The sequence below is a fragment of the Lithobates pipiens genome, unplaced genomic scaffold (assembly GCF_037356315.1).
Source record: "Lithobates pipiens isolate NorthernLeopardFrog02 unplaced genomic scaffold, aLitPip1_a1.2 Scaffold_19, whole genome shotgun sequence".
NCBI classification, from domain to species: Eukaryota; Metazoa; Chordata; class Amphibia; order Anura; family Ranidae; genus Lithobates; species Lithobates pipiens.
Window position 1 is genome coordinate 496,021,100 of NW_027507764.1, and position 20,601 is coordinate 496,041,700.

The following is a 20,601-nucleotide window of genomic DNA, read 5'->3' on the forward strand; positions in this document are numbered from 1 at the left end:
CCCTACTATCAGTGACTGGACACAATGGCCCCGCCCACCTATATATAGACTGAACTGTTTTTGCCGTAAAGCGGGGCTGCAAGATTACACCGCCCGGGGCGATCATCTACCCGCCCTGCATCTGCGTGAGCCGCAAGCGCTTTAATCAGATTGCTTTTCATGTAATTACAAAAACGTATTTCTCCTCGTCTACTGGAGGCTCGGTGAACCCCGCCCTGTCTAGCTAGTAAATTCTGAGCTCAGTGTTTCCCCCATTCCTGATTGGTCAGCAGATCCTGGGCCAGATGTCTACACCCACAAGCACAGGCATCGGCTTTCGTTCCCAGTGGCTCCGCCCACCTACTGGCTAGTAGAGTCTGGACTGCGTGGCTCCTCCCACCTGCCTAGGCTGCAGAGGCGGGAACCTTGGCCCCGCCCCAGGTGGAGCCTCTGCGCACGAAGTGTGTGGCCGCTGCTCCGGACGCCATTTTGTCGTGAGGTAGACTGTAAACGGAGCGCGTGTTACCACACCGGGCGCCAGCGGCTGCTGCCTATTATTCTCCGGGAGTCCTTTCCTCACATTACTCTACAGGTACCTTACTTTACTGTGTGAGTGAGATGGCGGGGTGCTGCGCAATGTGAGTGAGTTATCAGGGGGGGCGAGAGGTGACTGAGGCCTGCTGGATGTGGGGGATTTGGAGGACCACAACAGGCCTTTCACCTTTGTATAGACTCACTCGTGTGTATTCCTTGTATCAATCAACTAGATAGAGAGATATATATATATATATATATATATATATCTATCTCTAATTTTCCTATAATAGTGTTGTTTATATATACACACTATTTTTTATATATAATAGCTAGCTGTGTGTTTCTCCACACGCACATCTATACAGGAAGTTGCTATGAGAGGATCCCGGGTCGGTGTTGGAGATCTCTGGCAGAGGACAAAGGTCTCTGATCCTGTGACCGGCGGTTCTGGTTGTTTGAAGACTCAGCTGTTTTCTAGAAACTTCCATCAGCTTTGTATTGTAATCGCATCCCGGCCTGGAGACCACTGCTGATTTGTATCCTTGTATGTATATGACAGGGGTGTTGGTAGGTTGTTTAAATTTTTGATGGAGGATTGCAGTGTGTGTGTGTGTGCGCGCCGGTCACATTGTGGCATCGTCCTGCCGCCACGTCTGGTTTATGGCAGATGAGTGAAAGGTGTGCGTTTTGGAATCTTATGTTCTGTAAATTTTGAATGGCTTGTTTGTGGTGTTTTTATTTTTTTTCCCTTTCATGATAAAGTAAAACATCTGAAAGTGGTATTAAACCCAAAGTCAAGCATTTGTATTGCAGCTTCCTAATTATTTCTTTTGGACATTTTTGCCCTTAAAGCAGAGCTCCATCCAAAATAGGAGGCTCTGCCTGTTTGTTGCCCCTGCCCCCCCCCTTCTCATTTTGCACCTATGGGTGGAAGCGGGTACCTGTTTTTTGACAGGTGCCCACCTCCACTTCCAGATGTCCTCGCAGCAGCGAGTTCCCCCAGATGTTCAGCCTCCCTCCTTCCTCCGCCACGAGCCATTCACGAAGCGCAGGTTTCCCTTATAAGGAATGGCGGTGACCCAAGAGCTGATTGGAAAATTGACTGGAGCTGACCACATCGCAGCATCCCTGGACAGATAAGTATCCTTATATTAAAAGTCAGCAGCTACAGTATGTGTAGCTGCTGACTTTTTAATTTTTTGGTGGTGGGGCTGGAGCTCCGCTTTAACTACTAAAGCCCCGGAGGATTTTGCCCGCTTGCTGACCAGAGCACTTTTTACAAGTTGGCACTGCGTCACTTTAACTGGTAATTGCGCGGTCGTGCTATGCTATACCCAAACAAAATCTGCATCCTTTTTTTTCCCCACAAATAGATCTTTCTTTTGGCTGTATTTGATCACCTCTGGAGGTTTTTTTTTTTTTTTTTTTTGCACTATAAACAAATACCAATTTTGAAAAAAATAATTTTTTTTGCTATAATTTCCCCAAAAATAAAAACATTTCTTCAGTTCAGTTTAGGCATATAATCTCTATATCGCTCTACATATTTTTGGTAAAAAAAGCACAATAAACGTATATTGGTTTATGCAAAAGTTAGTGTCTACAAACTATGGGAAATATTTATTTATGGCATTTTTACTAGTAATGGCCATCTGCGATTCCCCCCCCCCTCCGGTATTGCGACAGAAAGATCGGACACTTTTGACATATTTTTGCAACCATTGACATTCATACAGAGATCAATGCTATAAAAATGCACAGATTACTGTGTAAATGTCACTGGTAGTGAAGGTGTTCACACTAGGGGGCAATCGAGGGATTAAATGTCTGTTCCCTCGGTGTGTTCTAACTGTATGGGGATTGGACTGAGTAGTAGAGGAGACCTATCACTGTTCCTATTTAATAGGAACATGCGACATGTCTTTTCTCTCCTGACAGCACAGGGATTTGTGTTTTTACTGTAAAGGGAAAGTCTGTCGCTGGAAGGACTTCATTCTAAGGTAAGCTTCACTTAATGTGCTAGTATGCAATGCATACCAGCACATTATAGCTTGCAGGTTCCAAACACGAAAACACACACCAGCTGTTTATTAACACTTTGAATCCTATCGGACACTTTGCACCACTGTGGTGCAGTGCGTTTTTAAAAAGTCCCCATTAAAATGAAGGGAGAATGCATCAAAAGTTTTCGGTCTTTTGAGTCGCGTCCAAGCTTCATAGGTGCATGCTGGGTAATATGCACTTAGAAAATGCACTGGAAACACATCAGAAACGCATGTGTTCACCTGTGTGGTGTGAAAAGGCCCATGGGCTTTCTTCCATTTTCATCTGGTGATTCAGCCAGTAAGTCTGTTTTTCAACAGGATAAGCTCTCCTGCCGATGTAGCAGTTAAAGGGTCGAGACAAATCATTTACTACTGACAGGATTACAGTGATCATCTTTTATTCATTATGTAAAACCTTTATCCCTAAGGGGAGAAAAACTGTAACTGCTTATAAAGTGTAGGCTGGAGTTTAGCTTCAATTTTTTTTTGTGTATTTAAATCTGCCCATACCTTTTAAGCCTTGCTTGCATAGGCATTTGAAGGGTGTTTTTAACACCCCTCAAACGCCTGCTTTTAAAGTGGTTGTAAAACCACATTTGTAAGTTTTACATAAAAGGTAAGCCTATAATAAGGCTTTCCTATAGGTAGTGGAAATATCTCCTAAACTTGCGCATTTTAGGAGATATTTCCTGTACACTGCGCCGGTGATGTTGTCGTGCATGTGCTGTGAAGAAAAAGATGTCTGTATTGTTTCTTCACTCGTACGTGCCACAACTGATGGCTCCCACACATATGCACGTCACGCAGCTCCGGCCAGTCACAGAGCCTGAGTCCGTGGCCCCAGAACAAAGACGACAGTGTGGATGTGGCCACAAGCACTCTGTGCTAAGTTTTCAGGTAAGTGGCACATAATGGGCTGGTATGTGATGCATACTAGCCCCTATTATGCTTTGGGTTTGCAGTAAACGAAGAGGAAGTAAATCCCATCTGGGTTTACTTTCTCTTTAACCACTTCAATACACAGCATTTTCAGCCCCTTCCTGCCCAGGCCAATTTTGAGCACTGTCACACTTTGACAATTCACTGGGGTTAAGTGTGTTACCTGGATGTGGTCTAACTGTATATGGGATGGGCTCACTAAAACATGACAGATCACTGCTCCCAGTGATGGAACAGTAAACCCCAGTCATGTTGCTAGGCAGAACAGGGAACTGCCTTGTTTACATCCCCCCTTCTGCCTCTCTTCACCGCAATTGCGGGCTGCCAGTGAACATAAAGTTCTTGGGACCCGCAGTGGGCATGTCCACTAGGCGTCAAATTCAAAGGGGCATATGCTTTTGGCTGCCGTGCCATTTTGACTTAAATCGGCGGTCGGCAAGTGGTTAATAAAAAATAAAAAAATAAAAAGACTTTACAACTCTTATAAAGAGAAGGTAAACTCTTGTGCATAATTTGTACCTATAGTTAAGCCTTATTATAGTCTGACACCTCTGCCGTTCCTTCAGATACATGTACCATGAATGACGGCCCCCCGTGCAAGTGTGCGGGGAGTGGCGTCATTGCGGCTTCTGCCTATTGCAGAGCTGGAGCCGCAGTCCTGGAAGGAAGACCTGGAGAAGATGCCTGTGGCTTTTTCAGGTCAGCTTCACATGTGCTAGTGTGCAGCTCTAGCTAGTACGCATTGTATAATCACCAAGTATCATTATTGCAATCTTGACTAAAGTGTTTAACAATTCTTTCTACGCAAACAAATCTCTCTGCTCTTCTGAAGCCACAGCCCTCAAAAGAATCAAAATATCCTTTATCAGTTGAACTTAAAGCGGGAGTCTGCCGGGAGTTCCGCCGTTTTTTTTTTTTTTTTTTTAAAGGTCAGCAGCTACAAATACTGCAGCTGCTGGCTTTTAAAAAAAGGACACTTACCCTCCCAGCGCGTCCGCGATGTCGGCACCCGAAGCCGATCTCTTAATCGTCTCGGGTGCTGCCGCCGCCATCTTGGGTATGGGAATCAGGAAGTGGAGCCTTTCGGCTTCATTTCCCGGTTCCCTACTGCGCATGTGCGAGTCGGATGGTCCCGCTGCCTCTGGGATCTGTGTGTTTCTCAGCAGGCAGCGGGGGACTTTCGAAAAGGGGCGTAGCTCTACGCCCCTTTCCGCAGATAGCTATGCCGGAAGTGGGTGCAGATACCTGTACTGTACAGGTACCTGCACTCCCCTCTGAAAGGTGCTAATTGTGGCGCCGGAGGGGGGGGGGGATTCCAATGAGCGGAAGGTCCACTTTAGGGTGGACCTCTGCTTTAAAGCGGACCTCCAACCTGAAGTGGAAATTCCGCTCATCTAATCCCTCCCCCCTCCGGTGCCACAATTGGCACCTTTCAGGGAGGAGGGGGGTGCAGGTACCTGGATAATCACTTCCGGGACAAGCTAGCTGCAGATGCTTCTCAAAGACTTTACGAGATTACAGTACTAGAAATTCACTGATACACAGAGATGTCAATATATTAAGCAGTGATAAATTATCACAGCTCAATACACTGACACGCGGTGTGATTAATGTTAGTGAAATAAAGCGTCCCCCTACATAATATACATGTATACACACACACATTATATATACATGTATATACACACACATATATATATATATATATATATATATATATATATATATATATATATATATATATATATATATATATATATATATATATATATATATATATATATATGACAGGGGGACATGGTTACAGTGTTGGGGGTCTGAACGAGGCATAAGGAAGTTAATTATCTTCCTCTTTCCTCCTCAGATCCCCCCAATTCCCTCTTCACTACCCCGGTTCTCCACCTCTGAGTTGGTGAATTGGGGCGTGTGAATTCTGACACAGATCACAAGTGAAGCGCTGAGATCACAGCTTCATATAGTGACCGTTACTGTGTCAGTCTATGAGGATTCTCCATGTGCGGAGATAATCGGCGGGAGAACAAGTTCAAACACATCTCCTCCCGATTTATCTCTGGTTTATATACTTTTTATGGGCTGTGATCAGCGGCGATCCTCTGGATCTCCACTGATCATTGCTTCATAAACGGACACCATAGTCACATAAGAGATTACGATCTGTGCAGAGATAGGAAAAACATTTTTTGTTTATGGATATGATCATTCAAACCTACATTGAATCTGACTGTTTGGGCTCTAGTTTCACTTTAAATTAAAAGTTCATTTGGGCTATAATGCATTGCTATATTTGTATTTCGTGCTACCTTATGGTGTTATGCTTATAAATATTTGTAACATCCCTTTAGTGTCAATCTTGATAAACCTTTGTACAGGCACGTGAGGCACAATACTTTTAAAAAATGTATTGGTTAGTCTTTTTCTGACTTTCTTATCTTTTATAAGTGCTAACTTGTAACAGTTTTATTGCTGTCCTAATTTTGTTGGGACTTTGTTAGTGGTTGCATGATAATACAGTTAACTTTTTCTTGAACGCTTTTTCCTTGTTTGCAGGTGCAGTTGTTTCAGACCTGAAAATGACGATAATCGTACGTCTACAGGGGCTTCCTCCTGTTGCGGATTCTTTTGATATTCGACAATTTTTCTATGGATTAAATATTCCCAGGGGAGGTGTTTATATCACAGGAGGAAAATATGGTGAGGCCTTTATCATATTTGGATCATTTGAAGATGCCCAGTATGCAATGACACTATCCGGACGTCCTCTGAAGACTTCGTACATTTACCTATCCTACAGTAATGAATCGGAGATGCGTCGAGCATTGGAGGTTTACCGAATTGGCCCAAATGATTCTTTGGGTGGTCTTTCTTCAGGAATGAGTCAGAGAGCTACTCGCGTTCAGGGTGGTGCGAAACCTTCATATTTATACATACACGGGATGTCCCAAAAAATCACAAAAGTTGAACTCCGAGAATTTTTTAAGGGGTTTACAGTGGAGGATGTCATATTCTTGAAATTTGTAAGCGGCATAAGAAACGGAAATGCCCTAATTAAATTTAAAGGCAGTAATGAGGCTACTGATGCACTCAAACTTGATGGTGTTTTCCTTGGTGGTTCTCCAGTAACACTACGACTTTCAGATGAGGATGAGTGGAACAAAAATGGTGGTGATTCGAATGTTCAGAAAAGGGATCGCAGTCCTCCACCACGTAGATCTCCACGTAGAACCCCGCGTAGGTCTCCGCGTAGGTCTCCCCGCAGGTCTCCCCGTAGATCTCCTCCTCGAAGAAGGCGAACCCGATCTAGATCTCCAAGGAGGGAGAGACGTAGGTCACCATACATCCGTGAATTTTATGTTCATTTGATCAATGTAAGTTACAGAGCTGAAAAAGCAGACATTAAAAAATTCTTCTTTGATCTTGACATGGATGACTCTCACATTACATTCCTACTTGATAAAGACGGTAAAAGAACAAGGGAAGCCTTTGCAATGTTCACAACCCAAAAAGATTATAAAAGAGCCCTAAATTTAAACCTTGAATCCTTTAAAGGTCATACTATTAACATATTGCCCATTTCAAAAAAAGGCATGTTGGAGTTAATCGACCGCAGAAAATCAGGAGCAAGTGGGGGTCGTTCGAGTAGAAAATCCGAAAGCTCTCAAGAACACAGGAAGTTTGTGTTTTTGCGAAATTTTTCAGCTAGTATTACAAAAGCTGATGTAGTTACATTCTTCAAAGATTTCCCTTTAAAAGAGGATGATGTTACTTTACTGTATGACGATAAAGGTGTCAGCCTCGGGGAAGCATTGGCCAAATTTGCAGATGAAAAAGAAGCATCTAAGGCTGAAAAATTAAACCATGAAAAGTATCAAGGCACTGAGATTCTGCTAAGCCGCATTTCTGAGGAGCAAATGAAAGCTCTTACCAAGGGTAATAGCTCTGATAAGGAATCTGCAAAACCTGAGGACGCTATAGTTTCTCAAGCCGCTGATGTGCCAGAAACTACTGATGAAGCATATGCGCAGGAGGCAGAAAGCGCTGACGCGGTACAAAAAAAGAATTTGGATGCCAGTAAGGAAAATGATGGTGAAAAAAAAGTGGCTGCCAACAAAGAGAATGATGGAAAAAATGAAATGGATGCTGACAAGGAAAATGGAGAAAAGGATCTGGATGTCAACAATGAAAATGGCGATAAAGAAAACAATGTGGATCAGGAAATGGATGGCCACAAGGAAAAGGATGATGAGGAAATGGATGTCGCTCCACCGCTAGACTCCGAGGAGACTGAACATGTTGATTCCACAGGTCCTTTGCCAGAGAGTGATTCTGCAGCTGAAGGTCTAGATGACTCCGTAGTGGAAAGTGAAAATGATGATATAAATGGCGCTAATGAAGTCGTGTCTGAAGGTTTAACGCTTGTGTTTATCAGGAACTTACCTGTTACAACCACTTCTGCTGAAATTGTAGACTTTCTCCAAGACTACAAAGTGGACTCTGTAAATCTCAAATATATCGGAAAAGGTGAAGCAACAGTACGAATGTCTGATGCAGACGCTAAATCTGCCATAGAGAAACTTAACAAGAAAGAGGTTGGCCTTAAGCAAGTGTTACTCAGCTTAATTTAATTACTGGTTAAGAATCATTGGTAAGTGTTTGTCTTAGGCAAGTTTCACTCTTCATGTAGTGTATGGACAACGTTCATCCTTTATAATAGAGTAATTTCCCTATTCTAAATAGAATTGTTTAGTTTGTACATTGTGATGCATGTTTAATGGTAAAGGCAAATCCAAAATACCAAGTTTTCCTTTCTTGTTTATCAACAATACAATATATGAATGAATCTTAAGTTGTAGTTTGCTTGTAATACCTGTAAAGAAAAGGACATTTGTTTAAAAAAAAAAAAACTGTTTTCTAAATTTTCCTAAAATAAAGGTACCTTTCTTGTGGCACATCTAATGAGCATTTACAATGTAGCTGCAGGTAGGAAAGCTTGTAAACTTTTCTTGCAAGGGTTGTTTTCAGTATTTCACAAATTTTTATTTTCTACCTCTTTTGGAGGAACGTCTAATGTAGCATTCCAGCTTTTATCTACTTTTAAAAGTATGAGGTTAGCTTTTTGGGGGGAATCATTCTTGCCTAGGTGGATGCAGCATCTTTCCCCCGCTGGCTCTAACACTGAGAAGTGAGTTATCAATCCCTCGCCGATCTCTTGGTTCTCGGTGCTCCCTGCGCAGTTCTCTGCTCTGCTGAAAAAATTCCAGCACATAATGTGGGATTGTGTGTTCTGCAGTATACTTTAGTGCCTTTATCTACAACCAGTAAGTGATGCAGTGTTTCTGCAATCGTACAAACAACTTCTGTCTGCTCCCAGAATTACAGTCAGCCTGAGTGCTTTTCTGTCATTCAGAAGCCTTCCTGTGACCAAGGTGCAGAGCTAAGGGTAAATGGCTTTATGATTTTTACATAGGTCAATCAGAGCAAGTCTTTACTGAGCAAAATACAAGGCTTCTACTGAATGTAGGAGAATTGCTCACGCTGACTTTTATTCTGGATGTTGCTTGTATTGTTGCCAAAACAGTGTCGCTGTATGTAGCTAATTCTACTACAGTACATTTTAGTGTGCACAGCAGACGCATAGGTTTTCAATCGAAATAGTTCTGAAAAGTGAGGAACTATCCAGCACTTTGTCACCAGTGCAGGAGAAACGTCAGATTGGGCATCATTGTTCCAATGACGGCTAAGGATTTTTCTTATAGAAAAATTCTGTTCTCTACTTGACAGTCTTTCCAGTGTGACAAATGGCAAAAAAACCTCAGGGTTTTAATAACACACTATCCAAAGTGGGGAAAACCCTGATTTGTGTGTGTGTTTTTTTTTTTCTCTCTCTTTGCGTTTGGATCAAGTTGAGAAGAGGCTATTTTAAGGTGTCTATTTGGGAGCTTTTTCATCACTTGCAGTCAGGACAGGAAGTAATTCTGTGTGTCTGCAGCGATGAAGACAAATGCAGTGTTTAGACCCCTTTCACACTGAGGCGCTTACAGGCCTGTAAAGCGCCTCTACTTTCACACTGGAGCAGTGCGCTGGCAGGACACTCAAAGTCCTGCAAGCAGCATCTTTGAGGTGCTGTAGGAGCAGTTTATACACCGCTAACTATACACCTAAATTAATCAAAATCAATGGTAAGCGCTGCTGCAGCTGCGCTTTGCAGGAGCTTTAACCCCTTTTTGGCTGTTAGCGGGGTTAAAAGTGTCCCGCTATTGGCCGAAAAGCACAGCCAAAATGATGGCGCTGCTAAGTTTCCTGGCTGTATAGTGGGTAAGGTGCTCTAGCAATGCTTTTATAACATTTCTTGTAGTGGCAGAAGACGAGGGGAAATATCTGCAATTATGGCAGGGGCTACAAACAACCTGACAATTTTTTTTATTTTTTTTTGTATTCATCGATGTCCCACATGTTCCTGGTAGTTTCCATCTCTTCAAGAGCTACAGCTACTGAAGAGTTTTCACATCTAACACTCACTGGCGATGTTGAATACATGTGTTTCTCTGCCCCCCGCATACACTGTGTGGTTATCTGCTAGCCTTTAAATGTTTACTGATGTATGCTGGGGTGAAACGTGTGTGTGTGTGTGTGTGTGTGTGTGTGTGTGTGTGTGTGGAGGGGGGGAACCAGGCTTTCCAACACACTTGAAAGATTGTTGACTGTGAAGCTTTTTCAGACAACCTTAGACTTTTTAGGGGAGTGATGATTGCGGTAACAGACAGTGGCATAGTCTCTTGTAGGAAGTGCTTTTTATTTTTTCGTTTTTAAGGCAGATGTCTCTTTAAACACGTTATGAAAATGAAATGCAGCCAACAGCACTAAGATGCTTGCATAATATACTAAAATGCACATTTTCAGTGCTATATTATACATGGCAAATAACATTTAGAACCCACTATGTAAGAATAAATATGCCCAGTAGTGCAAGACCTTTCTTTTCATGTCCTAATGGCCCATTGAAAATGAGCTGACAGCATTTGTAGTGCATGTGATGTGAATGAGCCCTTAAAGTAGAAGTTCACCCCAATGCTAAAATCTGTAAAGCCGGGCTCACACTAGCCATGGCTTGCAGCAGGGGGTCCGGTTTAAGGGCCGAAAGATTCAAATTTTTGCATGAATTCGGACCTGAACCAAAGGGACCCCTTTTCAATGCGGGCCACCCCAGGGGTGTGTGAACCCGGCTTGAGAGCCGGTCAGTCTCCTTTCATGCGAATTGGTTGTGGGGAAAACCCGCATCCAATTCGCCTAAGTGTGAACCTAGCCTTAATCTATAGGCATTCACCTAAGACTAACCTATCTAGCCCTGTAAAGAAGAAATTGCTATGAATACCTTGAGTCCAGTGTCCAGCTACTGAAGCTTTGCAGAGGAGACAGCTGGTAATGGATGGGAATTGACGTCACCCATAGTTACTATGGGGCTTTTGTTTGCTGCCACCTTCACCCGCTTCCACTGTGACAGCTCAGCTTGGGAACGTATGTATTCTTCCCCCCTCCTTTACAGGACTATATAACGTTGGTCTTAGATTGTGGATGTCTGTCGAGTTAAAGATTTTAGTGTTGGAGTGAACTTCTACTTTGAGCTTCACATAGAGCAGAGTCAGGTTTTTAGTTGTGTCCTTGCTGAAGGAATTCCTTTTCCATTTCTTTTCAACCCCCCACTTAATGTCTTTGTGGTAGCATTGTCACTGGGAGAGGAAGTAAGGGTCTAGCATCCCACATTACAAAAAAGAGCTTAGTTGTGTTCTGTTGGGAAGCTTGTACCACACACTATTTTGGTTACATAATTGCGAGGAGGTGAAGATATTGCCCCAACAGGCTTATGGGTAATTATGCATGCCTTTACTGCATAGATATATTTATTCCTCCCAGGCATACATTTCAAGATTTAAAGGTTTTGTTTTTTTAGAGCAGCAAATGTGACATTCACCAAACCTTTACTGTGCATATCTTTCTATTGCATGGTTTTTAAATGACAGGAAAATATTCATCAGCATTGAATGTTAGGTGAATGTTTTACCGTTTTGCCCTTTATTTTGCTCAAAGCAAGTAAAAATCGGTTGAAGTGTTTTGTGATTTAAAATTTAAAGGGTATTTAACAAAGTTGGCTAATTTTAAATATTTAAATGAAATGCTATTACTAAGTTTATGCCACTGTCACTGGTTTGTGACAACAGCTTGCTTAAGCTCTTGTTGGCTGCTAGCTTATGACAGTTGATCGAGTCTAGAATGCCCTGTATGGCAGAATGTTCTGGTTGGTCTGTTTTGCACACTGAATCATTTTCATAATTTTATTGTAGCTACGGTAATAACCCATTAAAATCATACTTAACTTTGCAGTCCTATTCTTCTGATTCTATCTAGATGTTGCCTCGCTGTTTATTTCAAATGGTCAGGTAGCTGGATTCAATAGGTAGCTCAACTCGGAGAGGCAGAAAGGTTTATACTACAAGACTTATGAACTGCTAGTTGGCAGACTAGAGCTGAAAAAGGTAAGTATGATTTCAATGGGTTCATCTTCACCCTGAACTAATGAGTTTAGTTTGGTGTGTGAAAAGTGTTTTACTGCAAAAATATATATATATATATAAAACAAAATGCTGGAAATCGCCATATGACTACAAGCGGAGACCCTTGGAGGGACAAGACACTTGGAAAGGACTACAGAGGAGACTTCATTGGAGCATCATGCAGTAGCAGTCAGACTGAATCTCGATGGATCAAGAGGATATTCAACGAAGTATGATGATGGAATGGAGCTGCGGTGGACAGATTACAGAGGGATGTGGCCCAAGGTAACATTCTATATATGCAGTGTAGGCTTCTACCTAGAAGAGGATCAAAATATTGTAAAATGAATGCAAGTTGCATTATAAAGATCTTTTAAGTACATGATTGTAGTTTGAGCTACCATCTTTGGGGAAATGTTGGTACAGTATTTGTATTCTTTGGGCTGGAAACATGCCTTTACCTCTGCCTGATACAGGTTCTATTAACCACTTCCCGACCAGCGCACGACGATGTACGTCGACAGAATGGCACGGGCAGGCATATTGGCGTACATGTACGTCCAATATTCGTTGCCGCCGTGCCATCGGGAGCGCGCCGCCGGCGGCGCGCTCCCGCGCTGGTCAGAACCCCCGTGATTTCGGTCGCGGGACCCGCGGACTCGATCGCCGCGGGCATCCCCGCGATCGTCTCACGGAGCGGCCGAATGGAGGAAATGCTGTATAAACAACATTTTCCCATTCTGCCTAGCAACTAGTGACGCTGATCTCTGCTCCATGTGATTGGAGCAGAGATCAGTGTACACTAAATGACAGCCCAACCCCCCCACAGTTAGTAACACACCCCTAGGAACACTTAACCCCTACACTGCCACCCACTGGTTAACCCTTTCACTGCCAGTGTCATTTACACAGGAATCACTGCATTTATATAGCAGTGATTACTGTATAAATGACAATGGTCCCAAAAATGTGTCAAAAATGTCCCATGGGTCCCCCACAATGTCGCAGTCACAATAAAAATCGCAGATCGCCGCCATTACTAGTAAAAAAAAATAAAAAAATAATAAAAATGCTATAAAACTATCCCTATTTTCAGTCAGTCAGTCAGTGTGAGCCATGATAGTCTAATCTTAAGAAATTTTCTAACTTGGCCTATAATCTCACTATTGGAAAGTAAACTTTTAGCGGAACTTCACCCAAAAGGGGAAGCTCTGCTTGTTCGTACCTTACCCCCACCACACTTGGCACTTTTTTGGGGGGGAGTGGGTATCTGGTTTTGACTAGTACACACTTCTGAATATGATCGTCATACTGTGTTTTAAGACATTTACGGCCCCTCCTCCTTCAGCCCACTGCCTTCTGGGACACGGGTCCCAGAAGACGGCGAGACCATTCAGAAAGCGCAACTCGTACACACACAGTAGGAAACAGGCTGTGAAGCCGCAAGGCTTCATTTCCCTTACTACAGATGCTTGCACTCAAATTGGCTAGGGGTGCTGACATTACGGGATCCCTGCCAGGTAAGTGTCCTATTAAGTCAGCTACAGTATTTGTAGCAGCTGACTTCTATTTTTACAGACTAACTTAATTTTAATTATAAACTTTTAAAGTGGACCGATCTTTAAACACTATGCAAACAGTGTTAAGAGTGGATAAATAGTTTTAAAGGGCCTGAAATATTATTTTTTCTGATAAAATACTGCTTGGTCACCTTATCTGTTACAGGGGAGGATCAGCTAAATTAAACAATCTACATGGTCATGTGACCAAGTGAATAGCCCTTTTAAACATTGGGGCAGCATTTTTCCACAGTAGATATTCATTTCAATCTCTACTATATAACACACCCTTGTTACAAATATTTTTCAATCCATATACCCTTAAATGTGCTGCTTATTCTATATTACTCAATCTGTCCCATGGAAATTGTCTCCAGTGTATTAGTGCTGCAGCTGCCCCTCCCAATCCCTCCTGTGACAGCAGATGGGATCTTCTCCCAGTGTCTGCTGCCACAATAAAAAAAAAAAAAAAAAAAAAAGTCACAGTATTATGGGAAACTACAACTATCAACAGCCTTAATTGCTATTGGTTTGTAGTTCTCGAACTACCGTGGCGCTGTTCCTGTCAGTGTGTAACTGAGTACTTGTACAGGGTGCGAGCACACAGCTTACAGAGTCTGCAAGAGCCCTGCATAGCACTCACAATCTACTGATCATGGGTGCGATGCTATACAGGCTCCCAATAAAAAGAAAATTATAAATGCACATTTGATTTTACCTGTAAAAAAGATGTCCATTTATTTTCTTTAAAAGTGAACTTATCCTTTAAGTGAATTACTACACATGAGCTGTGTGTAGGAGAATCACATCATATGCAGACTAAATCTACATTTCTTCAGGTCTGGTATGCTCCGTAATCATGTACTTGTTTTGCTTTTCAAGGTTCTTGTATAATGCAACTTGTGATATAGGTTTTTGATGCTATAACATCAATAACCTTACTGCTTGTCACTCTAATTCATCAGTTTTTAGGCTATACCTTTTAAGAAAATGTATTTCAAGGTTTAAGATTGTGGCTTAAAATCACACTTTTTGTACATGTTTTTGGTTGAGATGAGGGATATTAATCTGCCACCAATTGGGTCAGTTAAACGCTGAGTACTTTCTTCTACAAGTCCTGTTGCTACTCTGCCCTGCACATCAGAAGATCCCTGGATTCCCCTTAGATGACTTCTAGGAAGCCACAGATGAGGAGGCAGCTGGACTTGGAAGCAGTACAGGACATGTGACCAGGAGTGTAGAGGTGAGTCAGATTAACACTACTGAACAGTGCTTCACACTCAGAGGTGTGGACTCTACTCCCGAATCGCGCATCCCCGTTCGCTAATTACCCGCTAATTGTGCTGTGTTAAAGGATATCTTTTTTTTTTTTTTTTTTTTTTTTTTTTTTTTTTTTTTATAGTTTAATAATTTTAGTTTTTGGATACTTTTCATATGCTTTTTTTTTTTTTTTTTTTTTCTTTCTGTTTCAATTTACTCCTAATGCTGGAGTTAGGCCTTGCTAAAAGGCATCTGCAAAATGAAACTGGTAAGATCTACATGGATGGACTTTTTCAAGACCATATGGCCACTGTAGATGCTTAAGATATTAAAGCTTAAGTTTGTGTTCCTGATGTTTGGTTATGGACAACTTGTTTAAGTATAACACCATAACCTGAAACATCTGAATTTTATACTATAAACAGGAAAATCATTCCAGTAGATCCATACACAAATCAATTTTACATATCTAAATTCTAGGGATGCTGGAATATAATGAATGAGCTTCGAGGGGATCTGTGTTGTAGAACTTCGTTGGACCTCATTGCCTCTTTTTCTCCCAATTAATGCAATCCATGAGCTTAATTGCTGTCATTATTAAACTTGTATTTTTATTGTGGAGACTAGCTTAAAAACATTTGACCATTTTAGGTTTCATTGGTACAAATTCATGAGACTTTTGAAGCACCGTGACGTTTGGTTAAATTGAAGGTTATGGTAGCGAGGTGCATGGTTTTAGTTGTACAGGTTTGTGAACACTAAATCTGCAGGCATAGACATGAACTTTGTACCTGCATTTGCACATCCATTTAGTACTGGCAGGTACTCGCTGCTTTAGGGGGAACTGCTCATATTAGTAGAGACTTTACCAATTAGCGTACCAGTATTATGTAAAATGCCACACTGCTGTCATCAGGCTTGTCAATGTTTGAAATTTAGGGAATGCTTATAATGCTGGCTGTGCATGGTATTGCATTTATTCCTGCAGAGGAAATTCAGGAGTGAGTAGTGTCAGTGGGTGATTAAGTTAATGAAAACCGGGTACTATTAGCTGATTGAAAGAACTCTGGTTACATGTAGGGTTTTTGATTGCCAATATGAGAGAGAATGCCAGACTACCCATAACGGATCACTAGTGGCAGGCTGCCAGAAATTACTATTTAGTCTGTGACTGAGAGAATGCTACAGGCAGCCCACAATAGTGTATCCATTGTTAAGTGAATTGCCTCATAAAAGTTGTCTTAAGTCCCTGAAATTAACAAGACACTTGTTGCATTAGGATGTATTTCTTGCAAAAATGCATTTAATCTTATCAAATGTCTAACAATGTGTTTGGTGTACTGATGAACCAACGCTCTACACTAAATTGTCACTCTGCCTAGTCTAGGTAGTTTCCTTTGGTTTCCCTGCAAACCTGTGATGGTGTGTAGAATAAAGGAACCTTGACACTAAAGTGTTTTGGTTTTTTTAAGGCTTTTGAAACAACTTTCCTGCCGGTTACCACACCCAGTTCTTGAAGTCTCACTCCAAAGTCTTCTAGAAACCAATCTCCTTGTTCTTTCACAGCTTTCCCTGATTCTTTTGCTGACCTCCACATTACCACTCTTTAGTGACTCCTAAAATCCCAAGGAAATCCAGTAAAGTGTCTTTCTCAGCATGATTTTTTGGGACAATTTTTGTCGTGTTTTTTTTTTTTTTTTTTTTTTTTTTTTGTTTTTTTTTTTTTTCCCTCTCCTCATGACCGGTTTCCTTTTTTGCATTTTACCACCTGAGGCAAACGAGATTGACAGCGTTCAATAGCAAGAGATTCATATAAATTTTGTGTACTCTAACTCCATAGCTGTTAGAATGTGTGGTCTGATAAGTACAACCATTCCACTAACACAAGTTAGAAGAAAAAAAGGGTGGTTGGCGCTGTTCTGTGTGAAAGAAATGTGTATATCCAACAGGGGATAGAAGAACTCTGATTTATAATATGTTAATTTATATTTTATTATGTCTAAAGTGACATGTGCTACCACATATATAAAATATTAAACATTAAAGAGTGATATAAAGTGACTTGTGCTACCAGAAAAGGAATAAAATGGTGCTAATGATGAGATCAACTAAAACTATATCAACTATAACTAAATTAGTGTATCCTATAACATTGGCTCCATCCTGCAGATTATAGAAAGGTGGATACAGAGGTGACTGCAAGGAGTTGCTACAGTTTGATGAAATTTGGTAATCTTTAAAGACCTAAATGACACTAAACTTCAGCTATCGGTGTGTCTGCAGGCAGAGCAGGTGCTGCAAAGTTTTGTAATCCTTCACCAGCTCTGCCTGCAGACACACCGATAGCTGAAGTTTAGTGTAATTTATGTCTTCAGATTTCATCAAACTGTATCGGCTCCTTGTAATCAACTCTGTATCCACCTTTCTATAATCTGCAGGACGGAGCCAAGGTTATAGGATACAGTCATTTAGTTATAGTTGATATCATCATTGGCACCCTTTTTTATGCCTTTTCTGGTAGCACAAGTGACTTTATATCAAGCTTTGATTTTATTTTTTATTTTTCACTTAACCGTAACGGATAGCTGAGAGTTTTACTAATGCTGGTTGATGGTCTTTCTACCAGCATTGGTTATATATATATATATATATATATATATATATATATATATATATATATATATATATATATATATATATATATATATATATATATATATATATATATATATAATTTTTGCTAGCACACGTCACTTTATATAGCTCTTTTATTATTTTATGTGGTAGAACATGTCACTTTACACATAATATATAAATTATCAATATATCTATTATAATCGGTTCTTCTATCCCCTGTTGGATATACACATTTCTTTCTCACAGAACAGCGCCAGCTGCCCCTTTTTTTTGTTTTTTTTTTTTTTTTTTTTTTTTTTTTTTTTTTTACTTTTTGATTTGTTTGGATTTCACCATCTTTTTGCAGGGAGGCAGCAGTTTATATTATCCTAAGTGCAGATTTTTATATATTTGTAGATCACTTTGTAACTGTACATTGGCAGAACTGGTCTCTACCTGTTTTAGTTATGAGCAATTTTGCTTTCAGTGATCAGTTTTGGATGTGGGGCACTGGTGGTACTCATGCCCTTCACAAAGCACTGCTACTAAATACAGGTTTCCATAGAAGAAAACTTTCACCAGTTCTCAAGATGCCAAGATAAAACTTCAGATAAACACCATTTCATAAAGTATCTGCTTTTAACTTCCCTTGGCTGAAGTTTTATTATTTGAGAAACTTTACTTGATACATACAGTTAGTCTGTAAGAGCAACTTAACGTGTTTTATATAGTGTTTGTAAATCAAATTTGATTAGCCTCGGGTTGCTTTTTATTGCCTCTTTTGGCCAAATATGTAAAATGCTTGTAGGTTCAGTCCACCTAAACCTTTTTTGTTGAAGTTTAGCCAGTGGAGCTATCCACTGGTTTCATTGCTTAGGTAGCAACCAGATGTCAATGCTGGCATGCACGGTCTTCTAGTTCACCATGGTGTATGTGTTCTATATACAGTGTGATGATAAATTACCAAGGTCTTTGTTGGAATATCTAATACAGAAAAGTATAAACTGATCCATTGTGATGGTGATGTCCAGACTTCTCATTTTGTCTTCCTTTTTATGTTGCAGGCTATAGACTTGATGATTGGATGCATGCAAGCTTACACACAGGTAACAATAGGTAAGTCTTGTTCCCTCTGGAAGATAATAAAACTCACAATAGAACAGAGTATATTATTGTGCTAAATTAACTAGTTGCTGCCCGCCCACCTTGAAATGAAGCGTTGTGTTGCTAGGACATGGCGTCACCCCTGATCTCTGTAAAGAGACGTGGTTCTTTAACCATGTGATCGGCTGTGTACAATCACAGCCGGTCACATGTAAACATGGAGATGCCAGTAATCGGCGCTCCTCGCCTCACGCTGACTGTGTGCGACAAGAAGAGCCGTTAAGTGGCATCGCCATGCAAGGGGACATTGCGCACGTAATCAGGGCACCGATCATCAGTGCCCTGATCACAATATAGTGCCAACAGGGCCGCCAATCAGTGCCCATTAGCAATGCCACAGTGCTGGCTATCAGTGATGCCAATCACTGCTGTCGACCACAGTGCCATCTCATGCATACCCACCAGTTCAGCCTATCAGTGCTGCCTCATGAGCGCACATCAGTGAAGGAGAAAAATTACTTGGTTACAAAATTTACTGACAGAAACGTAAAGTAAAAAAAAAGCTTTTGGGTACAGTGTAGCATGATAGCGCAATTGTCATTCAAAGTGCGACAGCGCTGAAAATGGCTTGGGCAGGAAGGGGATGTAAGAGCACTGTAGGCAAATGGTTAACCACTTGCTGACCAGGCCTTTTCTGGAAAAAAAACAAATTATTTTATAGCAAGTACTAATATCACTGGAAAAACACACGAAACACAAAATATTCAGAGTGTCCCCCACTGATCCCAGCGCCCTCCGAAGTAAGTCAAAAATAATCACTAACAAGCTGCTATCATATAAGAAACAAATCACAAAAATATATAGTATATAACATCCATCAACTTGTTACCCCATATATATACCATATTTATTTTAGGACTGTTACCGATTTAAAACCATGACTTAACTTCACAGTTCACACAAATACGATTTAAATTCAAATTGTAGTATTGACGTCAGTATATCCTCTTTTTTTTTTTTTTTTTTCTTTTTTTTTCTTTTTTTTTTTTCCCACAGTAGTGTGACAAATCACTCCCCTTATGGCATGGATCCCTGTGCAAACATGTGGTCATGCAAGTGAGTATCAAAAGGGTTAACACGGACTATAAACTTCTCTCAGCTCTCCTTATCTCAGCAAGGATGCCAGGTCATAGGTAGAAAGAAAAGATCTAAGTGCTCACTAAAGTATAAGATTTCATTTTTGTGTTCAAACACAAACTACTCACATAAAGATGATAAAAACACAGCATGTAAAGCCGACAATCATGGTAGTTCTGTAGGGCAGCAACGGGTGATGTCATGCATAGCAACCCCACCCCCCTGTACATGTTGCGTTCAATCAGAACTTTGACATCACTGGACTCCTCCCCTCTTCCCTTTGTTAGCGGGAAGGGGGAAGAATCCGGTGATATCTATGTCCGTGACGTCACCGGATCTCCAACGGAACTCCGGGAAGCCGGCGAAGAAGTAAGTACCGGTCAAAAGAATTTTGATCGATCCAAAGAAATAATTAATCGAGGAATTCATCTTTAATTTCCACAGAGGTGTGTGTGTGTATATGTATATGTGTGTATATATATATATGTGTGTGTGTGTGTATATATATATGTATGTGTGTATGTATGTATATATATATATATATATATATATATATATATATATATATATATATATATATATATATATATATATATATATATATATAAACATTTATTTTTCCTCCTAGCAGAGACTCCAAAGAATAAAATGCCAATTGTTGCAATATTTTTGATGTCACTGTTTTTGGTTTTTGCGTAGCTGTCTATTCCAAAAAATTGCGCTTGAAAGACGAGGGTAAAAAAACAGTAATCCCTATTTTTTGTAAAAGATGTTACGCCAAGTAAATGGATACCTAAAGTTAAGTTTTAAAATTGTTCATGCTCGTGCAATGGAGTTGAATTACAGTACTTGAAAATC

At 40.7% G+C, this 20,601-nt stretch overlaps 1 protein-coding gene across 3 annotated transcripts; it reads left to right on the top strand.

The window, feature by feature from the left end:
• Positions 1–405: 405 nt before the first annotated feature.
• On the top strand, positions 406–20,236 carry LOC143997422 (RNA-binding protein 12B-like). 3 transcript variants are annotated; one of them, XR_013277685.1, is made up of 4 exons: positions 406–571; positions 6,069–8,163; positions 18,567–18,618; positions 19,663–20,236. XR_013277685.1 is itself a non-coding variant. In XM_077493033.1 (3 exons), the coding sequence occupies exon 2, from the start codon at positions 6,092–6,094 to the stop codon at positions 8,141–8,143; it is 2,052 nt and encodes a 683-aa protein (XP_077349159.1). In that variant the 5' UTR covers positions 406–571; positions 6,069–6,091; the 3' UTR covers positions 8,144–8,163; positions 18,567–19,629. The 3 variants fall into 3 exon arrangements, 2 of the variants coding, with proteins under 2 accessions (XP_077349159.1, XP_077349158.1); XM_077493033.1 differs by lacking the exon at positions 19,663–20,236 and having other exon boundaries at positions 18,567–19,629; XM_077493032.1 differs by lacking the exons at positions 18,567–18,618; positions 19,663–20,236 and having other exon boundaries at positions 6,069–8,464.
• The last annotated feature ends 365 nt before the right edge of the window (positions 20,237–20,601 follow it).